The following is an 18,394-nucleotide window of genomic DNA, read 5'->3' as shown; positions in this document are numbered from 1 at the left end:
ATATAAAATCTTTAACTTCCGATTATGCACTACTTTGTGTTGGTCTGTGGTACACAATACAATAAAATGTGCATTTTTAAATAATTATTTTTAAATAACAAAAGTGCTGACTTACAAAGCACTGTGTATTTCTTTGGCCAACATTTTATTTTGTCACACATTTTATGATTATCTTTCCGTGTTATTTTAATGTGATTTTGACACAAAGGCACTCAGAAAATGTATACATTCAATATTTAATTGATTGCCGTGAGGCACGCAACGATTTGCTTTACTTCACATTTAGCCAGCAAATATCTTTGGGATAAAAAAAAAAAAAAGTGCATCAGCGTTAACACTGTGTGAGTTTTACCCGAAGGCAAACACTGAGCTCCTCCAGGCTTCACCAGTTTTCTGTTTGCACCAACAGCTTTGCAGATTTTGCAAAGATGGCCCATCTCCTTGAAAATATCAAAGTCTGGATCCAGGATAACGCTGCCCTTTAGAAAACAAGAAAATGAAATAATGTAAGAGAAACACTGATGCTGCAAGGTTTTTTTTTTTCTAAATGTCTTGCAATATGGACTTGCAATTACAATTTAGGCAACTGTCATTTACACACTGCGGACAACGTGGAGATGAGCGTCATGCAGTGTCACCTCACCATGTCTCCGATTACATGGTTTTCCTTGTTCTCGCTTCGATTGACTCCCAGGATGCCGAACACGACGAAAACCATGGCCCCGGTGTCGACCAGAGGACGCACAGCTGGGCGACCACAAGCGCCGCCGCTGCACGGGTTGAAGCCAGACGTCTTGGATGCTTTCGTCTTGGAGGCGGATGAGGAATCTTTGAAAATAGAACAAGAGGAAAATCTTTCAACTGTGTTTGTTTATTCAGTGTAAAAATAGCTGCTCAACCAGAGTGCTGTGGGAAACTAAAAAAAAAATAAAAAAATCCTCCAGTGGGTTTACAGAGTGCCACTTCAAGAAGCTGCACTTCAAGAAGCTTGTCATATCACAACATTTTCTTTTCTCAAGTCACAACCATCACGTTGTGGGAGTAAATGACAAAGACGTGACAAGGTAGAGAGTCGCATGCAGTGTTTTCCTAATGAACTGAATAATCACTTTTATGTTGATTATGATCTCAGACAAAGATGCTTGCATACCGCTGGGGAGGGGAGTATAAAAAGATCCCTTTAAGGGTCCGTCAGGCCCGGAACTGAAGCCACAGCCAGGTGTTTTGACACACAGCCTGCTGGGATGAGGTCTCTGATGGCACTGAGCAAAATACAGCCTCCTGAAGGCAGAAGGTAGATTTAATTTGACAGATATGCTGCTAAAGGCCTCCAGAGAGTCCGTACTTGAGCGGAGGATTTGTCATTCCACCTGCTATTCTGCTGCGGAGATGCTGCGACGTAGAAGGAAAACTCTTGGGTCCAGCCGTGGCGGAGATCGCACAAGCCGGACGTGATCATCCAGCTCGGGTACGGGCGATACTCTCGTGAAACGCACACCGTCATTCTGCTGGTGTAGTTTTTCTGGGGATGACTGAAAGCCTGTCCAGACAAACGTAAAAGATTGTTTCGGCGGTACGTGCCGCAAACAGGTGGCAGAGGCGGCTTCGTTTGCTCCCAAACCTGGAACGACGACACCTCGTCACGCTCCGTGCTGCACACTTTCCACGGCGACGGGATGCTGGTGTTGAGCGAGAACCTGTAGATTGTCGTGGAGCCTCCTTGGGCCAGCTTCGACATGTAAACAGTCAGCAAGGAGTCTGAAACCAAGAAGCACACGAAGACATCAAGACCAGCGCTCTCGCATACGGAGGATCATTTCTACACTTCTTACCTGTGTTGTTGGTGCTTGGGCTTGTTTTCATGGAGACGGTCGAAGCTGTTGTGCTTTGACTTTGCTGATGCGTGGAAAACCTCAACCCTGACAGGGAAGTATGCGTGTACAGCAGATGTGGTTTTTCCATGAACACCCCTAACGTGATAAAAACGTGCCTTTAGGGAGGTACGTCTCAAACTGTTTGTAACAAGTACCACAGCTGGAAATAAGTTTCCATGTACAAACATACTGAAACAGTTTAAAGCCGATTTAGACTCACAAAGGGGACCTGGAAAATGACACATAAAGGTTCTTAACCACAGGGACTGCAATTGTATGATTGCACTGCCACATCCTAAATACAAGGACACAATTTAATTATGAACATCCTTTCCCTCAGAGGCTGCGAGGTCAACTTCAGGTTAAAAAATATTAACATTTATTTCTCTGAAGTCCGAATTTTAAGTTCTGCAGCAAAATTCAACATGGCTGCCTTGCACATAAAACATATGAGACATAGTTTATTTTCTCTTCTGTTAGTTAATTCTGTCCAGTACGCAATACTTCATAATCTCTCTGAGTGAGGGTCACTACAGCGTTTACATAAGTAAATGTTTCTTATATCATAAAGCACTCACACAACAGGAAGTAGAGATTTTCAAAACTCATTTACACCGCATTATTGTTTAAACTAGACAGTTTGATTGTGCTTCGTTAATATTCTAGATTTTAAATGTCAAACCTGCATTTATACTTAATGAAGACACCAATTATTCACTGCTGGTAGGATGTTACCTGCTCTAAAACCTTTACAACAGAGCCTCTTTAGCCGCTGTGGTCTCACCTGAGCAGGTGGGGCAGGAGATGCCCTGACCACTCAGGTTGCTGCGCAGAGCCAGCAGCGTCTGAAGGTTCGTTTCCTGTCGGAACAGGAGGGGGGCGTGGGTGGCCGGCCTCAGGAGGCAGCAGCAGCCCGCAGAGAAGAGCAGAACCAGGAGAAAGACACCTGGATGGGAACCAAGACAGGGACAAACAGCGGCAGCTAGAGAGGAGGGTCTGACTGAGCAACATAAAGAAACTCCTCAGGAACAACGAAACAGAATGTTTACTGAAAGGTGCTTTTCATTTCACTGCTTCAATCTCACCGGTTGAAACAGATGCAGATGTGGGCAGATTTAATGGCTGCCATGGTGAAGACGCGTAAAAAGGCCATTTAGAGGTTGAACTATTCCAAGGAGAAACGAGGCACTTGTTCATCAACCTGATGCGTTTTCAGTTCTCTCTGATCTCTACCACGGAAACATTAACAGCTCGGTAAAAATGTTAAGTGTTGTGAGAAACAAAAATATAATAATAAGAGGTGAAGTTGTGTTTGGCTGAAGACTTTCCAGGTGGGTTTTTTCCCATAAAACAAAGGAAAAGCACCTCACAGTCATTGCTAAACAATGGAGGACATGTGATGCTGTTTTTCAGAAAACTGAAAATTGGTCATCAATGGGAATTTTAACAGGATTTTCTTCAAATGATATGGCCAAATCAACTCAGTAATTGCTCAAAGGCAAACTACAAACTAGAGCTAGATGCAATAGATCCAGGACTCTGTCCTTCTCTGCCTCTTTATATGGTTTTTGCTCCAGTCTTGAGAAGACTTATAGAAGAGTCAGTGCTGTCCTGTTGCCAACATGGGGAGCTGTACAAAGTACTAACACCAATAGTACTATTACCACCATAATGAAAAAGAAAAAACAAAAAACATCTATATTTGTGTTTCTTCCTGCTAAATAAGTGCTTTCAATTTAAAAGTTGTGTTTTCTAACATTTTTAGTGTGAAATTAATTTACTGCAATAAAATATTGATTTATTTATTGATTTTTAAGGCTGTTACATCTTTACCGGGGCCACAGACAAATGTGTCTGCGTTTCTATGTGAGTATTTTAATCAAGCAGCGTCGCCCTCATGGCTGCTGCTGAGTGAATTCATGTCATGTCTCACCTAAAACCGCTTTTCGGTGCTTCACGGCCGGTTCAGCCACTAAGTGCTTCAGGCACCACTGGAGGTTTGTGCTCACCACACCCATCTGATGCTGTCCTGCGGGGGATAATGGCACATCCACCGTCAGGGAAATAATGGCTCCGTCGCTGTCTGTGTCACAGGAGCCTGACAAAAAAGGAGAACGACCTCAGTGATGCCTGAGCAGCTGCGTTTTTACAGCCTGGGAATCGTTGCCTGTCCCGTTTCTCCCCCACCGCGCCATCCAGTCATTGTGAAGGAGATAATAATCTCACCTGGCTCCATGTCCACAGACAGAAGTGCCACATCATCATCCTCGTCTGACAGAGGGCTGTAGCTCGCTGACAAGCCCAAAAGCAGCTTCACGCTTCAGGGAGAAGACAGTTTAGGGTCAGCGGCAGCTGGTGGGAGCGCGTCGAAGCTGCGCGCAGCCACCACAAATAACACCTTCCAACAAAGTGAGGAAACAGGAGCTCACCAGTTCATCCAGTCGTGTTCGTGAGGCTCCACATGCCGGGTCCAGATGCACAGGGCTGCTGGCATCAGGACAGACACCCAAAGCCAGGCGCAGCTGACAATGAGGGCCATGAACAGGCCAAAGTCATGCACGGCTGGGATCTGAGTGTCAGTTAAACGCAGCGCAGTGTAAAGGACCTTCAAACATTCAATTTGTGCTTATCGAGTGAAAACGGCTGTCTGCTGAGAGCAGCACTTCTATTCATCCTCTGCAGAGAAGTCGTTTAGACTCAGAGCAAACGTTCAGTTAAAACACCCGATTACCTGAGAGAAGGTGTTGGCGGCGTAGGCGGCCGCGGTCGTGAAGGATGTGAGGAACGTCGCCCGGCCGGCCGTCTTTATTGTGTAGATCATTCGCTCCCGGGGCCGACGGAGATGGGAGGCCTGTCTGAAGGTGCTGATGAACACAAACACATCGTCCACCCCTGAGAGACAGAGAGCAGAAGCCCGTCAGTTATTATCTGTGCACAGGTGCGGTTTGTTTTGTTAATGTTACAAAACCCTTGAATGTTTTCATTCCTCTGGAAAGTGGAATACAAATCAAAACTGCATGCCTGCAAGCAGACGTTGAAATAAAAAGCTCGGCTTAGTATACAGACTAGAAAATATGGGATATTTTTTTGTGAAAAAGAGAAACTGACAATTTTTCAAAGAGGTAGTTTAATTTGGGTTTAGTTGTTGCACATTTTGGTCTGGTGGAACAGACTCAGACATGAGCAGCTGTTAGGACGACACAATATCCAAGAAGTAGTAATCGTTTTTACTGTTGTGGTAAAAAAAGAAAGTACCCTCCATATAATCTGCATACAGTCTGGCTTTTACCAGGTACTGAGATTATTTCACTATCAACCAAAGTATGCAAAACAACACACAGCTGATTCCAATTTGTTAATATTTACTAAACACAGATAACGGCAAAAAAGTTTAAATTCTGAAATATTATGCGCAAAAACATTAGATGTGGCAAAAATATGTAAAACCTTTTCCGTCTCAAGAAGGGATTATGACACTTGGTCACATTACAACCACAAACTTTAACTTTAACTACATTTTATTCAGATTTAACGCAGCAGACTAACACAAAGTCGTCCATAATTGTACAGTGGAAGGAAAAGGCATGCATGTAATGGAAATAGCAAACCAAAATTTCTAGTGTGGCATGTATTTCTGTTTAGTTCTCCCTACAACCACATTTCACTACAATTACAAATGCAAGTCTTTTTGGTGTATCTCTTTACCAGACTGAGATGTTTTTTTTATTCTTCTTTATAAAACAGCCGCAGCTCAGTCCAATGGATTTCTGTCTGAACTATTCAGTCCCAGTTTGTGCTCTATTCAGCTTCATCCATCTTCCCATCAACCAAACCAGCTTCCAAAGTCCTGCTGCGAAAAAGAGCATCCCCACAGCATGCTGCTGCCATCACCACCTTTCACCGTAAGGATGATGTGTTCGTGATGGTATTTTTGTCAGACATATGCACTATTTATGTTCACATCAATTTTGTGATTGCAGTGACACAAACCAGGCACTGTACAAGACATCTGATGCATCTCAGAGGAACTTGAATCTTTGACGTTTGATATCATTTTTTCTGACAGCTTTATTGATCAAATTATGTGGATGTTTTTTTATAAGGAGCTACAAAATGATTAAATGCAACTGAAAAATGTCACTCAAATATTTTGAGAGCAGCTGAAACACAGTGTGCTGGTCGTATAACCTTTACATTAATTCAGCTGCTGGACAAAAGTTGGTTCATTATAGTTGAAATAAAAGATAATTTGCAGCTTCAGCTCAATCAACTTCAACAAAGCACACACATCCAGATCCGTGGTAACAATTTGATCAAGTTAGCTTTTTGAACATCCTCTTTCCTCTCTAAAGAGAAAAATCTTTAATCTCTTGTGTGTTTTGGCACATGGCAGCGACTGTCACTTCTGGAAAAGAAACACACCAAGCTGAGCAGAAGCCCAGAGAACAAGTGTATGTCAACATGAACAAGCAAAACTAAAAGTGTTCAGCTTCTCTATGTAGCTCTGCTATGATTTTCTACTGGAGTCACTTTTTATCAGCAAATAATAACCAAAACCAAATCTCAGCACCGTTTGATGTACTCTAATTACGTTCTCTACATTTGAGCCATTTTTACAGCTTGAGGCCCTGATTGACTTCACATTTAAAGTTTCCTGAGTAATCATTTTAACTTATGCTCCGGGTACGTGTTCAAACACTGCTTTAATAAAGATTATAGCTGAGACTTTTTTTTCTTACTTTTTAAGAAGTTATTAGGCAGAAAAAGTTTGACCCATTAGAAAGATTTTGCCTGTTTTGTCTTATTTTTGCTCTTATGCTAATCTAATGAAAGGCTTATATCTGATGAACAGAGCTGTTTGTAGAATATTTCCTCCACAATAAAACTATAAGCAAAAACAAACTTTCAGCAAGACTTTAATAACTCACCAATCCCAATGATAACAAATGCTGCGACTCCGTTGAGAATGCCGAGGTACCTCACCCCGAAGACAACGTGGTACAAAAACAGAGCCGTCAAGCAGCTCAGCCCAATGGCGGCGAGTCCAAAGAACGTCAGAAAGACTTCAAAGAGAGCAGAAATTGAGCCGTTTAATATGCCATGCTACTGTACGAGTCCAAAGAAAAAATAAAATGGGAAACTGCTCCTGCTGTACCAGAAAAAGAGGTGAGGACGTAGACGAGCACAGTGATGCAGACTCCGCTGATGACGGCCAACATCATATCGTTGTAAAAGGTGTGTCTCACTTCATCATCAAACAGCTCCGTCCCTCCATACAGCACCTTCACCTCACTGCAAGAGAAGGTGCAAAGTAAACAATCTGCAGTGGTGATACGTACTGTGAGGCTTTCAGTGCTCCAAACGCCCTTTTGTCTCTGACCTGGTGGACTGCTTGGCCAGCATGCCTGCATACTGAACCACAAAGTTTTTGAAGCGAGCTCTCTGCTCGTCTGCTCGGTCCTGCAGGGAGTAGTAAGACGGCAGGGGAGCCCCGAAGTGGATCTCACTGCGCAGGAGAGCCGAGGAGAGACGCTCCGGGGACAGACTTTCATCCACGTACCAGTAGAACTGAGGGTGGGTGATGGCCAGACTTAAGGAGCCTACAACAAAGCGCCAAGAGATGAAAGCAGGAGACAGGTTAGCTCGTCTTTGATGATACAAAACATTTCCTACACCTTGAACTCTCTGACATTTTGTCAGATGGTAACAACAACCTTCAGTGCATTTCACTGGTGGCCTTGCGAGACCAACACAAAATATCACAAATAACTGTAGAGAGAAAATAAAAAGCCCATTTAGCTTTTAAAATATGTTTCTTTTATATAAATACTACTCTTAAAATGTGGCATGCAGCCATGCTCAACCCACTGAATCAATACTTTGAAGAACCACAACGCTGCAAATACAGTTTTAAGTCTTTTGGGGGTATGACTCTACCAGATTTCCACTTATAATTTGAAATACTGTGTCTTTTGTGCTTGCAAAATTTCCCATATTGACAGATTGTACAGCAGTTCTCAGGAGTTTTCATTGATGGTTAACTGGACTGTGCTCTGGGCTTTGAGTAGACCATTTCGAACCACAACTTGTCATCTAAGTCTATCCACGGTAACTCTCGTTCTGTGATAAGGGTTGTGGTTCTTCTGATGGAGCCCTAACCCTACTCCTAACCCTCACAGCATGATGCAGCCACTACTATGCTTGATTGTGTTTTGAAGAGTCAGTTTTCCACCACACATATTTTTTTGTTTGGAGTTTTGTTTGGAGAGAAGGTTTAACACCCATTTATGATTCTCACTTCTTTAGAGGTTCTACACTTTTTGTGTTGGTTCATGATATAAAACCCTAATAAAGAACACAAAAGTCTGTGTTTTTAACATGAAATCACGTGGAAAAAGCTCAGTGGGCATCCGTGCTTTTGCAAGGTGATGAAGTGGGACCTTGAAGCTGACTCACCTTGAATATCAGCCAGATCTGGGCCCATGCCATCGTAGTATATCTTCCCCGCTCTCTCACTGGGGTAAAGGTAAGACAGAAGAGAGCTGGGTGGGGAGCAGTAGGACGGCCCCAGAGGCAGATCCCTTAAAATCTCCATGGGTTTCCAGCAGAACTGATGAAACTGCGGATGCTGCATGAGGAGACGTTCCACATGGTGGATCGTCTCCAGGCGCTCCGGAGTGAAGATGTTGCGCTCCCCTTCCCCCTGAGCCACAAACACCAGCTCGATCCTCCACAGAGCCTGGCTCTGCATGTAGTAATTAGGAGCAAATCTGCGCTTCCTGATGAGCGGAAGGGAGGAGTTCCTGTCCCATAATCCCTGCTCCTCTTCACCTCCAGGACTCTTGTCTCTCCTCCTCAGCCCCTCCTGACTCGGGTCGGGCTCAGTTCTCGTTTCTCTGGCTTCTTCTGGTTTTAAAGTGATGCCTGTTTGAAAGGAGGACTTCACTTTCTTCCCCTCTGTCCAGTCAAAAACTCCCCTCTCCGCCAGCTTCTCCAGGAGAAGCTCTTTGAGGTCCCCAGACTCCGTGTCATCGACGTCCCGCCTGCGCCTGTCCCAGGACCCCAGCTGTGTCTTCACAGCAATGGTGAGAGCGTCAAAGCGTTCAGCTGAAAAGTGGCTGTGAACCTCGAAGGCACTGTAGGAGAGGTCTATGTCCAGAGGAGGGCAGTAGAGCAGCATATAGGCAAATAGGGAACAGGGCATGAGGAATGCCACCCCTAGGACCACCCCGCTGGCCCAAGGTTGTGTGTAGACCCACCCCACCCCCCTCCACAGCCCACAGACCCCTGCAGTCCCCGACAAGCAGCCGTGCCCCGCAGCGTGCGCCACCCCGTCCTCCTCCTCCTCCTCCTCTTCCTCCTCATCGTCACCCCAGCTGGTGCGAAACAGCAGCGCCTCGTCCTCCACATCCATGCTGGCACCTGTGAGCGACACATTACACCGCTTCATTATTACTCGCTCGCAGCTCTTGCTCTCTCTCTTCTGGAAAGAGAACTGCGAGCATGAAATAGATGTTCGAACTACGAACAGCTGACACGAGTATTAGGCAAAACGAAGGACAGGGGAAACCCTCCAAATCTGTCCTGAGCAAGCGAGGGTGTGAAGGAATTAAGTTTGTCCTAGAGCTGCTGTGAGCCAAGGTCCTCCACTGCTGGGCTCATATGGAGAAAATTAAAGGGAGGGGGTGAGGTGGGAAGGGGTTCAAGGGTTTAGAAAAAAAAAAAAAGAAAGAAAAAAGGTTGGCAGCTTTCTGCTTTGAGATGCTGCTCACAAGAGCTTGGGGGTGAGACCGGGTAAAAGCTGTGATTTTCTTGCTCTCCCTGTCAGCCGTCATCACCTGGAGAGAGTCCACTGGTGGCTGTCAAGGTGCAGCTGTGTGTGTGTGGGTGTGCGTGTGTGTGTGTGCAGAAAATTAAATAATCTCACCTGCGTAATTACTGACAGAAAGAGCAAGAGGGGTATTAGAAACAGTTGCTGGCTTATCTCCTGTGATGGACGGGTCGTGCCTAATGGTGTCAATGGGTGCCTCTTATTTAGACTCTCATGCTCGTGATGCGCTGCCGCAGACGGTTTGCATTCCGACGGCAGCGAGCGCTCGCTGACTACGGCAATTCATCTGCGCTCTTTAAGGGCCGCACTCTAAGGTCAGTCAGGTGAGGCACTGAATCACGATTAAGTGTGAACAATAGCTGTGCTCCGCCCAGTAGCTGAAGTGAAATCCATCATAAAAAGGAATTGGCTATTTGTATTGCTCGATCAATACCACAAACGATAAAGAAAGCAGAGACAAAGGTCTCTTCACAGACAAACCTGGAATTCATAATTAAACACCAGGCCAGCTGATTTAGGGACTTTTGTTTTGTCCTCTGAAGCCGGACTGAAGTTCACACTAGGACCGTGCTCGGTTATTCAAAGTGTATCAAGGTCTTAAAAACATTAAGACGTCAAAACCACCAACATATATTGCCCTTTAAAATGAGATGCCAGAGAAAGTGACAGATGGAGAGAGAAAAAAAGAGGCTGCAACACTTTTCTCTCACCCAGAAAAGAAGGACTAATGTGGCAATTTGGAAATGTAGCATCATAACCAACAGTTATGACGTGGAAATGATTTAAACCATGTTTTTGATTAAGTCTAGATGATCAAAGCTTTAGTGTGTAACTTGTATTCACAAAAACGTTGTTATATATTTCTTAAAATTGTCACTAAGAGACAATCTGTTTAAAAATAGAATCAAGCTCCTCCCCGTGCAACTATTGCCATATGCAGCAATACAGTCAAAAACAACCAATCAGAACCAGGAAGAAGGTCTTAGTGCTGTAAATCATGCTTTATCTGATGTAAATCTGCACATTCACCACAGACTCATTGAAAGGAAGAAGCTACAATGTAGCAGAGAGCAAGAGGGAGGGTGTGAGCAGCGCATACACAAGGATGATTGCAAGCGCAAAACCCCTCCTCCTGGCTCTGATTGGTTGATCCTGCAGATGACAGTCGATTTTCCCACATTATATGTCTTATGTTATGCAGCCACAACATAATGACAGTTTTAATAAATATGTAAAAAAACATACTTTATCTAAATGTTACTATGACAGCTTTAACATCAAAATCAAAATAAATTTGATAGATATCTTTATTGTAAATACACTAATATTGAGCCTAGGCAACACAAGAGTGCATGAGACACTTTTATGGCCTAAATATATAAAGCCGACTTGCTGCTGTAGCACCGCTAACCTGTCTTTCATGTTGCTTAAACTTGATCATTTTTTAATTGCACGTGAACATAACGTACATTTTATGACCACAGATATGTGTAAATCCAAGCAGCACTAGATATTACCATCTATTTTTAAACGTTCCTCTCCATTTTACAATTTCCCCAGACAAGAACAGAGTAAATTTAATAGAGCGGGGAAGTTTATGTTTCTCTTGGATGTCATGTTGATGGTCACATTTATAAATTAGATGCATGTGTGAGTTGAGGAAGTGAGTTACACCCCATTAAAAACTTGCCAAATCCTCCCTGTCAAGGCTAAACAGTTTTTGGTAGAGGCAGCATCATGATGTGGGGGGCCGTGACGTAACAAGATGAGATCCTGCAACCAGTCGCAATCCAAAACCTGCTCTCTCTGGAACTTTGTCCTCCCAAGATGTTCAGCCCTCGCCAATTCCTATTATTACATTTGCTCTTCAGCAGGTACATGTTGCAAACAGGCAGTAAGGGCAAGTCTGTATTCGATCCTGTATTTTCAAATAAACATGGAAAAAGGCCATTAGCTGCTGATGTGTTTGCAAAAGTCCCAGTGTACACGAAACGTTTTCCCAGGTCTGACACAGAAAGCTGTGTCAAATGATTGCTCAATCAATACTGCAGGTGTAACATTTAAACTAGAAAATATTTTCCTCAGCTTGTTTAAAGCTGGTCTTTTTGTTCAATTCAACTTTTCTTGGGGATTCTAGCAGGTTCTGATATTATTCATTTTGCATATCGATTTATTAAAACATGTCACGGTATTTCAGCAGCAGAAAGTATCGTTTTTTTCCCTTCTCTCCTTCAAATAAAAAGAATTACATCCTGATATATATATTTTAAAGTCTACACTTGTATAAAAGCAGTGATATCTTATGACTACAGGCCACCGCGCGAAACCCGTTTCGCTCAAGGTTACCATTACCAGGAGACTCATACCAACCCATGCATATTGCACACTGTGGTTAAAGCAGACAATGTATTCATGTTTCCTGTGGGAAAAAAAATAAAAATCTCCCACAGTGGGACAAAGTCAGACTGCAGTTCACTGATAATGCGGCGGCTCACGGACATCTGTAATGAGCCCGTCATTAAAAGTCTTTGCTCTTCACTTTCAGAAAGCTTTTAATATCAAATGTCCACACGACTCAGATGGTTTAATGCTGTTTAATGCCATTTTTTCTCCCTTTATTTAATAGATAACAAAGCCTTTAGAAATGAAAATTGAGAGCTTCACACTGAATCCGATATTCTATAAAGGACACCAATTTTCAGCTATTTTGTTCATCTGAACCATGATTGTTTTTTTTTTATTAAGAGAAAGTGGACTATTAAAAAGGGCAGGCACGGCATTATTGTGAACTTCCTGAACTCTTAAGAGAACAAATTTATTTATGATTAAAGTACAACTGCAATTATTGACTTATTCAGCTCATTTTTTTTCAGCTGCTACTTGATTACACAGCTTCTAATTCTGAATTAACAAGGATAATTCTTGTTAGGATAATTCAGCCTTTCCACTTAGTCAGTACTTTGTCAAACCACCTTTTTCTGCAATTACATCTGAGGGTCGTTTTGGTTTCTACTTTCGAGGGACTGTAGGTTTTATTTCTTCAATCCGATTGGGGAAAATCTGTGAACATTCATTTTCAGCTCTTTTATTTGGACAAACCTTTGAAAATCAAGCATCAATTCCCCCTCACCCCCTTCCCACTTCACAATAATGAGCCACTTTGTTCTGCTGGTCCATCACATAAAATCCCAATAAACACCTATTGTCTCTGGTTGGAAAATGGCAAATTATGAAAAATTTCAATAGGCATAATTACCTTTACAAGTTGCTGTATAATTTTGTCCTTGGCTGCGGTGTGAATGTAGAATTATCGGTTATCTGCAATCAGCAAAAACCATTGCTGACAAATGCTTTATGTACTGCAATATGCAACATTACCTCTACAGAGAAGATCAATTATGTGATATTTCCAAGACAAATGTGTGTCCTATAATTCTTTATTGCCTGCCAATGAAACTGACTACAGCTGGTGGATTTTGATGATTAGATTCTCCTAACCCTGTTACGTTTCATTTCTGTCTTCTCTGCCTCGTTTTAATAATGCCACTTCCACTTCTTGCGTCGACAGGAGAAAAGAGAAAAGAAGAGAAGGCTCCCGGACTTACTCAGCGACATAATGAGAGGAGTGGAACAGAAAGTGGAGAGGAGAGAACAGCTTGGCTAATGACCACTAAAGTACACAGTCCTGCACTTATCAGCTGTTCAATAGCAAAGATATTAATAACGGAGAACAAACTGGATTAGAAGAGTACAATAACGTTTCCACAGCTCCATTTCTTTCCACATCCAATTTGATGTGCTGATTTCGTGGAGCCAATGACGAGTTTCTTAGAGTCGCTGTGCATCATGAGTGCATGTGCAAAGCTTTACGATACCCTTCATCCGTCTGGGTGAGTCTACTAACACCTGCCAGTGAAGGGGAGCAGAGCTAATGAGAGTGATGCACGGCCTGAGGGACGCATCCTTTCTCCCTCTCTGATGAGTCTGATGCTTCTTCGCATTCAAGAAAAATCAAGCCTCGTGCACCATAATTATGAGCAATGCACAGCTGTAAAGCACCGCCAGCGCTGCGGAGCTGCGGTATAACTAATGTGTTTACAAGGCGCCGGATTTGTTCAGCATTGCTGTTTTTCTGCAAAGATTAAGAGAACACGGCTGATTTAAATCCTCATGCAGGTGAGGATTAAAGCAAGACTGCAATTTGACTTCCCGCATTGTGCGTTTGTCGGGATAAAAAAAAAAAAAGAAGAGCTGCCTCCCAGCTGGATTATTAAAGCTATTTTGTCATTAGTGAATCACCGTTTTGTGTTTTTCCTTAAAATGCGGCACCTGGATCTAAAATAGAACTGATAAGTGCATGAAGCAAAACGAAGAGAATCTGTGTGCATGTTCTGAGAGGACTGAACATCCTCTTGTATAATGTATGGTGTGTTACCGGATGACCTTGCGCGCCCTCATGTCGGACTCACTTGGGAACTTTTTCTGGAGCTTTAAATATTTTTTATTTTTTTCCAAAGTTTTGGAAGGTGTTCATGCTGTATCTGTCTTGGTGTGGGAAGAACATGAGCTGCATGTGAGGAGGCTCTTTGTGCAGCGCAGGGATGAAGCCGGCAGTCGAATATCTGATGCTCGGTGAGCGAAAAAGAAAATCATAAATCTTAAATATTTTATCTTTCAGGCGTGTGCACACCGTGAAAATTAGGCAACGATTTTTCTTCTCGTTTTCCAGGGCAGCAAAAGCAGTACGACGTGTATATAAATCTGCTTGTGGGTTTGTTGAAATCAACCTGGCACCAAAGTCACAAATGCATCTCAACAAACGAGAATGTCAGAGTTCATCAATTCTGCTCAATAACTGACTGCCATATATTATTCATAAAAAATAAAAAAAATTCAGTTATTAATTTCTGTTAATTTTGATAATTCTGGCTTACAGCTTGTGAAAACCCAAAATTATAAATATTTCATAACAAGAAAGGACTTTTTAATACAGAAATATGTGTGTCTCCATGGATATTTCCATATTGCACTCAATACTTGGTCATGACTGCTTTTGAATGAATTACTGCATCAAATCAGTGTGGACCAGATGTTGCTTTAACAGCATTCATCAGTTTTTCCTCCGCTGTTGGGTCTGGTGTCTCTCGTCTTCCTTCCGACACCCTGTAGTTGTTTTCTCCTTGAAGGAGGTAAGGAAGTTGTGGACTTGTCTCTGGTTCCTGAGAGACTTAACACTAGGAATACGACAGGTGGAGTCCATGTTCTGCATACATCCGTGCATAACTTGAGGCCATTTAAGATTTTGCTTGCGTTCCAAACTCTTGGATTTGCTTTAAAATCCCTTCAAGGCTGTGGTTATCCCCATTGCTCATGCATATTTTCCTAACACATTTTTTTTAAACTTTGCATTAATATATTTTGCAGCACTCTGAAAAAGCAGTTTCTTTAGTAATGAAGTCTTGTTGCTCGGTATGCTCGCGGATGGCACCAACCTGCAGTATGACTACCAGCTCATTTCTTCCCACATTTTTTGTTGTCCACAGCACAGCATTTCTGTATTAAAAATGCTTTCTACCTTGTTTTTATAAACTGAATGTTATGACTGCACTAGCAGTAACCTATAATTATGAAAAATAACAAAATGAAATGCTTGCAGTATGCACACTCGCAACTTCACTGTGCATGTTTGATTCTTTTAAAGAATCTGAAAAAATGTTGGCATTCATCAAAGGACGAAGTTAGAAAATCCATCCAGATGTGTAGAGTTACAGAGATTAATAGATTAAATAACTGTATGTAAACATAGGTTATTATCTGTAACAACATTTTAACCAGATCCTAAACTACCACGACGGAGAAGCCGGCATTGCAAGTTTTCAGTCAAGAACATTTATTGTTAGGAGAACCAGCTGCTCGACAAACAACTCTAAACGCAAATATCTTTCAAGCTCGATTAATGATGGCGGCTGACCACACAGACACTTTGAAGGGTCATCTGCAGTAAAGCAGTGTGTTCAGATAAGACAAGGATGTTGTCTTGTGGTCACAGTGTGTATCCAGATGTGCACCGGAAACTGGGAGAAGTAAAAGCGGAACATTAAACTCAAAGAATCCTGTGCCATGTTGAAAGCATGTTGGTGGTGGAATCATAATGTGGGGTTTTGCAAAAACAACAACAAAAAAAAGAGCTGATCTCCAAATCTTAAACCAACCAGGTGAGAAGAATGAGGCAGATCAGATTTCTGCTTCTTCCCAGAGATTGGACATCAGTTTTAGCAAATCAAATAAAACATATTTACTTGTAAGTCAAACAATAACTCTAAATCAAAGAAAGCCAGATCAAAAATCCATCAGGAACTCCACCAGAAACTTGTTAGTGACCAAGCACTTAGTGAGGCAGCAACAACAAGGCGTAATTAACCAATTGTGTGCTGTTTTTATAGACCTGATTAATGACTTGTTGTTACAAACCCGTGTGAGATCAGTTACTGCTAACTAATTCATAATATTCAAGTTCCTCTTGACTGGATATTTCAGTGATGTGGAACATCAGAACAAACAAACAAAAAAAAAAAACAACCCCACAGAAACTCAGACCGAATAATTACCTGTCCTTAAATCTTAAAGTCGGTGTCATGGGGATGAAGCAGGAGCTTGTTGCAGTGCCAGCCTCTTGAATCTTTCAGCTATCCCTATTTTTCTCGGCCTCGCCGAGCACTAGATTCACTTTCTGCCTTCCACTCTGCTGCTCTTCTCCACCCTTCAATCTTTCTGCTTTTTCTCTGCGTCTCCTTCCCCTCAGAGGTGAGAGATTTTTAACCTCGCCTCTGACGACAGCTTTAAACCTCCCTCCCACCTCTACCTTCTTTAGTTTATCTCCTCTCCATCTTATCTGATATGGACACCACATGCTGCCTCTCTTGGCCCCCAAACACACACACAAACACACACATACACTCAGGCTGATGTAAAGTCAGCTGGAATAGCACCCAATTTAAAGAGGCATTGATTTCCCCCACCGGTGCTCTATGAATACATTTCTTATGCATGAGTGCCCAGAATGATGTTTATATTCGGCGTGCTTTCTATTCTCCACCACGACCTGAGTGTTATGCTTCGACTCAAACTCTCAAGATCCAATTTGGGTGAACAGAGGTGCTCATTTCTCTCATTGTTGATGAATTGCTGCTCACGCTGCTGGAGGAGCAACATTTATACGGTTCCCCCTCCTTACAGTCTGAATAAAAATTAAAAAAAAAAATAAAAAACTGAGTAAGTAAGCCCTAAATTTGTTTTAGTTTATCTTTACCAGGCTGCATAATTTGCAAATAAAAGCACGCAGTGACAGTAATTAACCCAAACTTTTAGTGATTTATGAAACCAATTAGCTCACATTCGTTTAGCGGGTGAGTGCACCCAGGATTCGGCTTATTTGCATTTCCTAAATAAGTAAAAAAAAAAGCAAATACCTTGATTGGCGAAGGGAGACTTACCTGAGGCTGATCACACAGGAATCACAGGTGGAGCGTTCAGGCCTGCCCGGTCCACTTTTATAAAGCTGAACTTGACCTCTGCAGCTTCATCTGCTCCATACGCCAATATCTGAACGGGAGGGAAGGGGAAAAAAAAAAAAAAGATTAAACTGCTTTATTTTTTGACAGTTAATAACTCACAATGTAAGAGCAATAGATCCACCCTATGAGCACTTATAAGAAAATACCACACACACAAAAATAAATCCACTTTCCTCCCTCACTCGGCTGGAATCTCCTGATTCAAACCCCCAGCTCTTATTCTCCTTCAATGCGCCCAAGTCCTTTCCCTCCTGTTCTGGTGCTTCCCTCCCCTCCTTTTCTTACCCGGTTGTCGAGGCGACAGAGTCAGCGAGAGACATTTCTTCCCCAGAAGCTCCCCTCACTCTCTTTCTCTCCCTCTCCTTTCTCGTGGCTTTGTTCAGCACGCTCTGCTGGCTGGCCCAATGGTGGGAGAAGCACAAGGAGGGAGACGTGGCTCAGAAACCCCCCACACACGATGATGCTGAAAGAGAGAAAAAAAAAAAAAGAAGCCGAGCAGAGTGTTTGTATCGCCACAGAAGTGTCACTTTCAGGGAATGAGTGCTTATTTGATCGGGTAGAGAGGATCATGTCACAAGAGCTGCCTTGATGCAGCAGCAGAGCCCCCTCTCATCATGCTGGAGTTGGTATGGTCTGGTCCATACTCAGTTGGTGGGGTGTGCTATAAGAGGGTGATCAGAATAACTGGCTACAGTGAGGGGCAGATTAAAATAGGCAACTGATCAGGGTTTATTAGCCCACAGGTTCATTTTTCATCTGTCAGAGAAGTCAAATCACTTCCATCTGCTTCTCAGGCTGCGTTCAGCACCTGTAACAAGCTATAAAGAGAGAGCAGTGATTGGAGTTGTCATGTTTGAAAACGCCAAAAAAATGTCCTGTTTCTGACTGTGGCGTCCTCACTCCACCTGCTCTCATCTAACTGGAACGAGCAGCTCTCCAGGCTTTCTCCAACATCCATCATACCCCCTTTGTTCGTGTGCAAGCCGGACTGATCACAAAGTAATAATTCATCAAGCAAAGGAGAATCGGGGCGGTCGCTCTGAAGCGAGACTTCACAACCCCTAACAAAGCAGGTTTGGTGGCGCATACGACCGCAAACGTGTGTGTGATGAGAG

General features: G+C 42.9%; 1 protein-coding gene across 2 annotated transcripts in view; it reads right to left on the bottom strand.

The window, feature by feature from the left end:
* disp3 (dispatched RND transporter family member 3) overlaps positions 1 to 18,355 on the bottom strand; it is a 25,301-nt gene extending 6,946 nt beyond the window's left edge. Inside the window, exons 1-17 of one of the 2 annotated variants that reach the window (XM_008419010.2) lie at positions 17,565 to 18,355; positions 17,199 to 17,307; positions 8,331 to 9,296; positions 7,255 to 7,474; positions 7,030 to 7,166; positions 6,803 to 6,937; positions 4,606 to 4,766; positions 4,304 to 4,443; positions 4,101 to 4,192; positions 3,808 to 3,972; positions 2,659 to 2,820; positions 1,833 to 1,970; positions 1,622 to 1,758; positions 1,371 to 1,540; positions 1,151 to 1,281; positions 644 to 828; positions 353 to 479 (exon numbers count right to left, since the gene is read on the bottom strand). In XM_008419010.2, the coding sequence (XP_008417232.1) occupies positions 353 to 479; positions 644 to 828; positions 1,151 to 1,281; positions 1,371 to 1,540; positions 1,622 to 1,758; positions 1,833 to 1,970; positions 2,659 to 2,820; positions 3,808 to 3,972; positions 4,101 to 4,192; positions 4,304 to 4,443; positions 4,606 to 4,766; positions 6,803 to 6,937; positions 7,030 to 7,166; positions 7,255 to 7,474; positions 8,331 to 9,288 (3,058 nt within the window). In that variant the 5' untranslated portion in view covers positions 9,289 to 9,296; positions 17,199 to 17,307; positions 17,565 to 18,355. Of the gene's footprint in view, positions 1 to 352; positions 480 to 643; positions 829 to 1,150; positions 1,282 to 1,370; positions 1,541 to 1,621; positions 1,759 to 1,832; positions 1,971 to 2,658; positions 2,821 to 3,807; positions 3,973 to 4,100; positions 4,193 to 4,303; positions 4,444 to 4,605; positions 4,767 to 6,802; positions 6,938 to 7,029; positions 7,167 to 7,254; positions 7,475 to 8,330; positions 9,297 to 17,198; positions 17,308 to 17,434; positions 17,541 to 17,564 lie in introns of those variants that run through there. The other variant, XM_008419012.2, reaches the window with a different exon arrangement.
* Between the last annotated feature and the right edge of the window lie 39 nt (positions 18,356 to 18,394).

Source organism: Poecilia reticulata, linkage group LG9, assembly GCF_000633615.1.
Source record: "Poecilia reticulata strain Guanapo linkage group LG9, Guppy_female_1.0+MT, whole genome shotgun sequence".
Taxonomy (NCBI): domain Eukaryota; kingdom Metazoa; phylum Chordata; class Actinopteri; order Cyprinodontiformes; family Poeciliidae; genus Poecilia; species Poecilia reticulata.
Note: the sequence above shows the minus strand (reverse complement) of the source record. Positions and strands in the feature narration are given on the sequence as shown.